At 63.4% G+C, this 10,036-nt stretch overlaps 1 protein-coding gene across 1 annotated transcript in view; it reads right to left on the reverse strand.

The window, feature by feature from the left end:
- Window positions 1-8,877, reverse strand: part of cntnap1 (contactin associated protein 1) — a 107,580-nt gene extending 98,703 nt beyond the window's left edge. Inside the window, exons 1-4 of the mRNA XM_072487709.1 lie at window positions 8,772-8,877; window positions 6,088-6,181; window positions 6,034-6,041; window positions 897-1,090 (exon numbers count right to left, since the gene is read on the reverse strand). Of these exons, the coding sequence (XP_072343810.1) occupies window positions 897-1,090; window positions 6,034-6,041; window positions 6,088-6,181; window positions 8,772-8,820 (345 nt within the window). The 5' untranslated portion in view covers window positions 8,821-8,877. The remainder of the gene's footprint in view (window positions 1-896; window positions 1,091-6,033; window positions 6,042-6,087; window positions 6,182-8,771) is intronic.
- Window positions 8,878-10,036: the final 1,159 nt, after the last annotated feature.

Consider the following 10,036-nt stretch of genomic DNA (forward strand, 5'->3'; position numbering starts at 1 on the left):
AGTATCATTATTGACAGTGGAGGGGTGGGGGTGAGGTTGGAAGGCGGAGAGCTTGGTGTATGTAGAATTGGAGCATTTATCACCCACATTATCATGAAAACGGTTTATTAAATCTTCACATATCTTCACTTTCAAGAAAGTCACACCCACTCCCAAAAGCTTTATTGGACCATGTGTCAATCCTTTCACAGAATCACTGAATGGTTACGGTGCAGGAGGCCAATCTGCCCATCGGGTCTACACCGACCCTCCAAACGAGCATCGAGCCTTTGTGCCTTTCCCCCGTACCCCTGTGTTTCTGTTCAAATTATCATCAACGCCCTCATTAATGCCCGAGTGAACCTGCCTCCACCTCACACCTCCCGTCCGTGCGTTCCAGACCAAACCACTCGCTGTGGCAAGCCATGGGGGGTTGGGGTGAGGGGGAGGTGCGATCAGGGTTTGGGCTATGGGGTGTGATGGGGGTTCGGACCATGTGGTTGGTGGGCCCGGGGGGGTGGGGGGGGGGGGGGGGGGGGGGGGCGCATGCAAGGCTGGGGTCCAGGTTTTTTAAGTAGTTATACTGGAGGTGTAAGCAATTCTTTTTCCCTCTAACTCTTTCAGACAATCGGGGTAGAACAAGCAGAACCTGTTGGCAGGTTCCCCAGGCCAGCACTATTGTCCAGAGGAAGGTAGTGCTTCTGGGCAATTGCCAGGTAAACCCTCAGGTAGGAATTTCCTCGATGGATTCCCAGCGCATCATTGAGGTATTCCTAAATGCGTCACCTGGAGAACAAGGAGGTTATGGCCATAATAAAGAATCCAGGCCCCCCAAAGACAATGCCTTTGAAATATAGTCTGCATTTTGGACATTTTTAAGTCTGTATAAGAAGTGTATTTGTGAGTGCCGGACGTACCCAGTTGTGTCCCTGTTGATAGAACGGTTTCCAGTTGTCTGGCCGGTCACCATATAGGAAGAGGTACCTGGTCACCCAATCGTAAGAGTTGTAAGTTCCTTGTGTGGCGATTGCAGTAATTTTCGATCTCTGGGACAGGTTAATCTGTAACCATGGGAGCCGGTCAGAAATCTGCGGCGACCAACCACCTCTCGCTGAAAAACAAAGCCAAGGACAGCGGGTGAGGCCAGGATCGCTGACACCAAACCGTTTGCCTGCCTCAGCTGGCAGCAGCTGGGGAACAGAGGGCAGGCCAGACACAACGCTCATTTCCCAAGATGCATAGAGGGAGCAGATTGAACAGCTGCAAACCACTGCCCTCTTCAACACAGCAAGGGGGCATCCTCCTGGTGTTAATGTTATCACCACTTGCCTTCCATTGTTGATGGGAGGATGTGAATAAATGTGGGCTTTTTCCCCTCACCCCATCTCTCCCCTTCCCACTTCCACCAATTTTTTATCCTCAACCCACCCCTCATCACACCACATCCCTCACCCACACGTCTACACCAATGCCCTTCAATCCACTCCCACATCCCCTCCCCTCAACTCAGTCACTGTACATCACCTCCTTTCCCCACCGACCTCCCTCAACCCTTTGGCCAATATTCTTTAACCTCACCCCCTTCCACCTCTCCCCACCCCCCTCTTCCTTACATGTGAACTTACGGACAAAGAGCAGAGGGAGGCCATTCATCCTCTCCAGCCACTTAATAAAGTCACGGTTGATCTGACAGTAACCTCAAGTCTGCATCCTACCAACCCTCGATAACCTTTCACCCCCTTGTCTGCAAAGAATCTACCCACTTCTGCCTTAAAAATATTCAAAGACTTTGCTTCCACTCCCTGCCACAGGAAGAGAGTTCCACAGGCTCAGAGTGAAACATTTCACCCCATCTCCATTGTAGATGGCAGCCGCCGTATTTATAAAGTGACCCTTGATTCTAGATTCTCCCACAAGAGGAAACACCCTCTCCGCACCCACCTTCAGCATCTTATACGTTTCACTCAAGTCACCTCTTGCTCTTAATTCCAGCCTCTCCACCCTTTCCTCATCAGACAACTCGCCCATTCCAGCACTCAGTCTGGTAAACAGACCGATACTGTCCACAATACTCCAGATGTGGTCTCACCAATGTCCTGCACAACTGAAGCATAACCTCTCTACTTTTGTAATCAAAACCCTCATAATAAAAGCTAACATTCTATTAAGTTTTCCGAATTACTTGCTGTACCTGTACAAAGAACAAAGAAAATTACAGCACAGGAACAGGCCCTTCGGCCCTCCCAGCCTGCGCCGATCCAGATCCTTTATCTAAACCTGTCGCCTATTTTCCAAGGATCTACTTCCCTCTGTTCCCCGCCCGTTCATATATCTGTCTCGATGCATCTTAAATGATGCTATCGTGCCCGCCTCTACCACCTCCGCTGGCAAAGCGTTCCAGGCACCCACCACCCTCTGCGTAAAAAACTTTCCGCGCACATCTCCCTTAAACTTTCCCCTCTCACCTTGAAATCGTGATCCCTTGTAATTGACACCCCCACTCTTGGAAAAAGCGTGTTGCTATCCACCCTGTCCATACCTCTCATAATTTTGTAGACCTCAATCAGGTCCCCCCTCAACCTCCGTCTTTCCAAACGAAAACAATCCTAATCTACTCAACCTTCCTTCATAGCGAGCACCCTCCATACCAGGCAACATCCTGGTGAACCTCCTCTGCACCCTCTCTAAAGCATCCACATCCTTCTGGTAATGTGGCGACCAGAACTGCACGCAGTATTCCAAATGTGGCCTAACCAAAGGCCTATACAACTGTAACATGACCTGCCGACTCTTGTACTCAATACCCCGTCCGATGGAGGCAAGCATGCTGTATGCCTTCTTCACCACTCTATCGACCTGCGTTGCCACCTTCAGGGTACAATGGACCTGAACTCCCAGACCTCTCTGTACATCAATTTTCCCCAGGACTCTTCCATTGACCGTATAGTCCGCTCTTGAATTAGATCTTCCAAAATGCATCACCTCACATTTGCCTGGATTGAACTCCATCTGCCACTTCTCTGCCCAACTCTCCAATCTACCTCTATTTTGCTGTATTCTCTGACAGTCCTCCTCGCTATCTGCAACTCCACCAATCTTAGTATCATCTGCAACCTTCCTAATCAGACCACCTATACCTTCGTCCAGATCATTTATGTATATCACAAACAACAGTGGTCCGAGCACGGATCCCTGTGGAACACCACTAGTCACCTTTCTCCATTTTGAGACACTCCCTTCCACCGCTACTCTCTCTCTCCTGTTGCCCATCCAGTTCTTTATCCATCTAGCTAGTACACCCTGAACCCCATAAGACTTCACTTTTTCCATCCACCTGCCATGGGAAACTTTACCAAACACTTATTCTTTGTTCTCCCACCTCCCCCCCCCCCCAAACTCTCCCACCTCACCCCCCCCCACTCTCCAACCTCTCCCCCCCCCCACTCTCCCAACTCTCATCCCCCCCCCACTCTCCCCACTCTCCCCCCCCACTCTCCCACCTCTCACCCCCCCACTCTCCCACCTCCCCCCCTCCACTCTCCCACCTAACCCCCCCACTCTCCCACCTCTCTCCCCCCCCACTCTCCCACCTCCCCCCCTCCACTCTCCCACCTAACCCCCCCACTCTCCCACCTCTCCCCCCCCACTCTCCCACCTCCCCCCTCCACTCTACCACCTAACCGCCCCCCCCCACTCTCCCACCTCATCCCCCCCACTCTCCCACCTCCCCCCACTCCCCACCTCCCGCCCCCCCCACCACCACCCCCTCCACTCTCCCACCTCTCCCCCCCCACCCCCCCCCCCACTCCACAACTCCCCCCCCCACTCCCCCCCCACACCCCCACCTCTCCCCCCCCCACTCCCCACCTCTCCCCCCCACCCTCCCACCTCTCCCCCCCCACACTCCCACCTCTCCCCCCCCCCCACTCTCCCACCTCTCCCCCCCCACCTCCCACCTCTCCCCCCCCCACACTCCCACCTCTCCCCCCCCACTCTCCCACCCCACTCTCCCACCTCCCCCCCCCCACTCTCCCACCTCTCCACCCCCACTCTCCCACCTCTCCCCCCCCACTCTCCCACCTCTCCCCCCCCACTCTCCCACCTCTCCCCCCCCACTCTCCCACCTCCCCCCCCACTCTCCCACCTCTCCCCCCCCACTCTCCCCCCCACTCTCCCACCTCTCCCCCCCCCACTCTCCCACCTCTCCCCCCCCACTCTCCCACCTCTCACCCCCCACTCTCCCACCTCTCCCCCCCTCTCCCACCTCTTCCCCCCCCACTCTCCCACCTCTCCCCCCCCACTCTCCCACCTCTTCCCCCCCCACTCTCCCACCTCTTCCCCCCCCACTCTCCCACCTCTCCCCCCCCACTCTCCCACTCTCCCCCCCCACTCACCCTCCCACTCTCCCACCTCTCCCCCCCACTCTCCCACCTCTCCCCCCCCACTCTCCCACCTCTCCCCCCCACTCTACCCCCCCACTCTCCCACCTCTTCCCCTCCCACACTCTCCCACCTCTCCCCCCCCACTCTCCCACCTCTCCCCCCCCCACTCTCCCACCTCTCCCCCCCCCACTCTCCCACCCCTCCCCCCACTCTCCCACCCCTCCCCCCACTCTCCCACCTCTCCCCCCGCCCACTCTCCCACCTCTCCCCCCACTCTCCCACCTCCCCCCCCACTCTCCCACCCCTCCCCCCCACTCTCCCACCTCTCCCCCCGCCCACTCTCCCACCTCTCCCCCCCCCACTCTCCCACCTCTCCCCCCGCCCACTCTCCCACCTCTCCCCCCCCACTCTCCCACCTCTCCCCCCCCACTCTCCCACCTCTTCCCCCCCACTCTCCCACCTCTTCCCCCCCACTCTCCCACCTCTTCCCCCCCCTCTCTTCCCCCCCCCACTCTCTTCCCCCCCACTCTCCTCCCCCCCTCTCCTTCCCCCCCCACTCTCCTTCCCCCCCCCACTCTCCTTCCCCCCCCACTCTCCTTCCCCCCCCACTCTCCTCCCCCCCCACTCTCCTCCCCCCCCACTCTCCTCCCCCCCCCACTCTCCTCCCCCCCCCACTCTCCTCCCCCCCCACTCTCCTCCCCCCCACTCTCTACCCCCCCCACTCTCCCCCCTCTCACTCTCCCACCTTCCCCCCTCATCTCCCACCTCTCTCCCCCCCCACTCCCTTCCCACTCTTCCACCTCTCCCCCCCCACTCTCCCACCTCCCCTCCCCCCCACTCTCGCACCTCTCCCCCCTCCCACCCCTCCCCCACCACTCTCCCACCTCTCCCCCCGCCCACTCACCCACCACTCCCCCACCTCCCCTCCCCCACCCCCCCCTCCCACCTCTCCCCCCCCTCCCACCTCTCCCCCCCCTCCCACCCCTCCCCCACCACTCTCCCCCCGCCCACTCTCCCACCACTCCCCCCGCCCACTCTCCACCACTCCCCCCCCGCCCACTCTCGCACCTCTACCCCCCCCCCCACCTCTCCCACCCTCTCCCCCACTCTCCCTCCCACTCTCCCACCTCTCCCCCCCACTCTCTTCCCCCCCCCCACTCTCTTCCCCCCCCCACTCTCTTCCCCCCCCCACGCTCTTCCCCCCCCACTCTCCTCCCCACTCTCCCACCTTCCCCCCTCATCTCCCACCTCTCCCTTCCCACTCTCCCACCTCCCTCCCCCCCCACTCTCCCACCTCCCCCCCACTCTCCCCACCTCCCCCCCACTCTCCCACCTCCCCCCCACTCTCCCACCTCCCCCCCCACTCTCCAACACTTCCCCCCGCCACTCTCCCACCTCCCCCCCACTCTCCAACACCTCCCCCCCACTCTCCCACCTCCCCCCCACTCTCCCACCTCCCCCCCCACTCTCCTACCTCCCCCCCCCCCACTCTCCCACCTCCCCCCCCCCCACTCTCCCACCTCCCCCCTCCACTCTCCCACCTCCCCCCCCCACACTCCCACCTCCCCCCCACTCTCCCTCCCTCCCCCCCCCTCCTCTCCCTCCCTCTCCCCCCACCCCCCCTTCCCCATCCCGCCCACTCCCCAGGGCATGATTTGAACTTTGACCTTACTGTAGAGTTTTCCGTAGCTGGGGGAATACGAGTATGAGTAATGTGAGGAAGCTCTTTCCGTAGCTGGGGGAATACGAGTATGAGTAATGTGAGGAAGCTCTCAGCGCGCTCGAGTATTCCTGTTCAATCAGGGCCTCCTTGCATCGTTCTGAAAGAAAGAACAAAACTTACATGTTTTTGCTTCTTTATAAGTTTCAGATTTTGACTATCTACCTCAGAACTAGTTTGAAAAAATTGGGGAAAAACAACAGAACTCCGATCCTGATCTAATTCGGTCAAAGTTTTCCCCTTTTCACAGAATTCCAAATAAAACAATCCAATTGGACGAATTGATCAGGTTCCTCACAATGACAACTAATTCCAACTACTCCCAGGCAAATGGGAGAAATCTGACAGAAATATACTCAGTAGAACGTGAGCCCCCCCCCCCCACCCCCCGCCCCCCCGCCCCCGATAACCCAACCCCACTGACTCCACCCGACAGTGGACGTGATTTATTTAGATTTCCAGAAGGCCTTTGACAAGGTGCCACATAGGAGACTGTTAAATAAGTTAAGAGCCAATGCTGTTAAGGGTAAGATGCTGGCATTGATTGAGGATTGGCTGACTGGCAGAAGGCAGAGAGTGGGGATAAAGGGGTCTTTTTCAGGATGGCAGCCGGTGACTAGTGGTGTGCCTCAGGGGTCTGTGCGGGGACCACAACTTTTCACAATATACATTAATGACCTGGAAGAAGGAACTGAAGGCACTGTTGCCAAGTTTGCAGATGATACAAAGATATGTACAGGGACAGGTAGCATTGAGGAAGCAAGGGGGCTGCAGAAGGACTTGGACAAGCTAGGGGAGTGGGCAATGAAGTGGCAGACGGAATACAATGTGGAAAAGTGTGAGGTTGTGCACTTTGGAAGGAGGAATGGAGGCATAGACTATTTTCTAAATGGGAAGATACTTAGGAAATCAGAAGCACGAAGGGACTTGGAAGACCTTGTTCACGATTCTCTCAAAGTTAACGTGCCGGTTCAGTCGGCAGTTAGGAAGGCAAATGCAATGTTAGCATTTAAGTCGAGAGGATTAGAATACAGGACCAGGGCAGTACGTCTGAGACAGAGATAGATAGGTTCTTTTTTTAAAATTTAGAGTACCCAATTATTTTTATTCCCAATTAAGGGGCAATTTAGTATGGTCAATCCACCGAACCTGCACATCTTTGGGTTGTGGGGGTGAAAGCGACACAGACACGGGGAGAATGTGCCAACACCATACGGATAGTGACCCAGAGCCGGGATTCGAACCCGGGTCCTCTGCGCTGTAAGCAGCAGTGCTAACCACTGTGTTGTCCGATAGATTCTTGATGAATATGGGGATCAGGGGTTATGGGGAGAAGGCAGGAGAATGGGGATGAGAAAATATTAGCCACGATTGAATAGCGGAGCAGACTCGATGGGCCGAGTGGCCTAATTCTGCTCCTATGTCTTATCATCTTACGACACTGACCTTTGGAACAACTCCCGTCCCCCCCACTGGTCACCCCCCCCCCCCCCCCCCACTGGTCACCCCCCCCCCCCCACTGGGCACCCTCGCCCCACCCACTGGGCACCCTCACCCCACCCACGGGGTGCACCCTCACCCCACCCACTGGGCACCCTCGCCCCCCCCACTGGTCACCCCCCCCCCACTGGTCACCCCCCCCCACTGGGCACCCTCGCCCCCCCCACTGGTCACCCTCACCCCACCCACTGGTCACCCTCACCCCACCCACGGGGTGCACCCTCGCCCCACCCACTGGGCACCCTCGCCCCACCCACTGGGCACCCACGCCCCACCCACTGAGCACCCTCGCCCCACCCACGGGGCACCCTCGCCCCACCCACGGGGCACCCTCGCCCCACCCACTGGACACCCTCGCCCCACCCACGGGGCACCCTCGCCCCACCCACTGGACACCCTCGCCCCACCCACGGGGCACCCTCGCCCCACCCACTGAGCACCCTCGCCCCACCCACGGAGCACCCTCGCCCCACCCACGGGGCACCCTCGCCCCACCCACTGGACACCCTCGCCCCACCCACGGGGGCACCCTCGCCCCACCCACGGGGCACCCTCGCCCCACCCACAGGGCACCCTCGCCCCACCCACGGGGCACCCTCGCCCCACCCACGGGGCACCCTCGCCCCACCCACTGAGCACCCTCGCCCCACCCACGGGGGGCACCCTCGCCCCACCCACGGGGGGCACCCTCGCCCCACCCACAGGGCACCCTCGCCCCACCCACTGGTCACCCTCACCCCACCCACGGGGGGCACCCTCGCCCCACCCACGGGGCACCCTCACCCCACCCACGGGGCACCCTCGCCCCACCCACGGGGCACCCTCGCCCCACCCACGGGGCACCCTCGCCCCACCCACGGGGCACCCTCGCCCCACCCACGGGGCACCCTCGCCCCACCCACTGGTCACCCTCACCCCACCCACGGGGGGCACCCTCGCCCCACCCGGGGGGCACCCTCGCCCCACCCACGGGGCACCCTCACCCCCACCCACGGGGCACCCTCACCCCACCCACAGGGCACCCTCACCCCACCCACGGGGCACCCTCACCCCACCCACGGGGCACCCTCGCCCCACCCACGGGGCACCCTCGCCCCACCCACGGGGCACCCTCGCCCCACCCACGGGGCACCCTCGCCCCACCCACGGGGCACCCTCGCCCCACCCCCCGGTGGATCCCGGGCCCTTACCACCGCTGCAGCAGCTGAGGCCCAGCAGGAGAATCGGGAGAATCTCCATCTTCCCGGCTCCAGTCCCGCTCCCGCTCCGCAGCAATGCAGCAGTCCCGGCCCCGCCCCCGGCCCCGCCCCCCGGCTCCAGTCCCCGCCCCCCCGGCACCGGCCCCGCCCCCCGGCTCCAGTCCCGCCCCCCGGCACCGGCCCCGCCCCCCGGCTCCAGTCCCGCCCCCCCGGCACCGGCCCCGCCCCCGCCCCGCCCCCCGGCTCCAGTCCCCGCCCCCCGGCCCCCAGTCCCGGCCCCGCCCCCCGGCTCCAGTCCCGCCCCCGGTCCCCGGCCCCGCCCCCCCGGCTCCAGTCCCGCTCCCGCTCCGCAGCAATGCAGCAGTCCCGGCCCCGCCCCCGGCCCCGCCCCCCCGGCTCCAGTCCCCGCCCCCCCGGCACCGGCCCCGCCCCCCGGCTCCAGTCCCGCCCCCCCGGCACCGGCCCCGCCCCCCGGCTCCAGTCCCGCCCCCCCGGCACCGGCCCCGCCCCGCCCCCCGGCTCCAGTCCCCGCCCCCCGGCCCCCAGTCCCGGCCCCGCCCCCCGGCTCCAGTCCCGCCCCCCCGCCCCCGGCCCCGCCCCCCCGCCCCCGGCCCCGCCCCCCGGCTCCAGTCCCGCTCCCGCTCCGCAGCAATGCAGCAGTCCCGGCCCCGCCCCCGGCCCCGCCCCCTGGCTCCAGTCCCCGCCCCCCCGGCCCCGCCCCCCGGCACAGGCCCCGCTCCCGCTCCGCAGCAATGCAGCAGTCCCGCCCCCCCGCCCCGCCCCCCGGCCCCCAGTCCCGCCCCCCCGCCCCCCGGCCCCGGCCCCCGCCCCCCCGGCCCCCATTCCCGCCCCCCCGCCCCCCGGCCCCCATTCCCGCCCCCTGGCTCCAGTCCCCGCCCCCCCGCCCCCCGGCCCCCAGTCCCGCCCCCCGGCTCCAGTCCCCGCCCCCCCGGCCCCCAGTCCAGGCCCCGCCCCCCCGGCACAGGCCCCGCCCCCCCGGCACCGGCCCCGCCCCCAGCCCCGCCCCCAGCCCCGCCCCCCCGGCTCCAGTCCCGCTCCGCAGCAATGCAGCAGTCCCGGCCCCCCGCCCCCCCCGGCACCGGCCCCGCCCCCCGGCTCCAGTCCCGCCCCCCCGCCCCCCCCGGCACCGGCCCCCGCCCCCCCGGCTCCAGTCCCGCTCCGCAGCAATGCAGCAGTCCCGGCCCCCGCCCCCCGCTCCAGCCCCGCCCCCCGCTCCAGCCCCGCCCCCAGCCGCT

The sequence above is a fragment of the Scyliorhinus torazame genome, chromosome 21 (assembly GCF_047496885.1).
Source record: "Scyliorhinus torazame isolate Kashiwa2021f chromosome 21, sScyTor2.1, whole genome shotgun sequence".
Classification (NCBI taxonomy): Eukaryota; Metazoa; Chordata; class Chondrichthyes; order Carcharhiniformes; family Scyliorhinidae; genus Scyliorhinus; species Scyliorhinus torazame.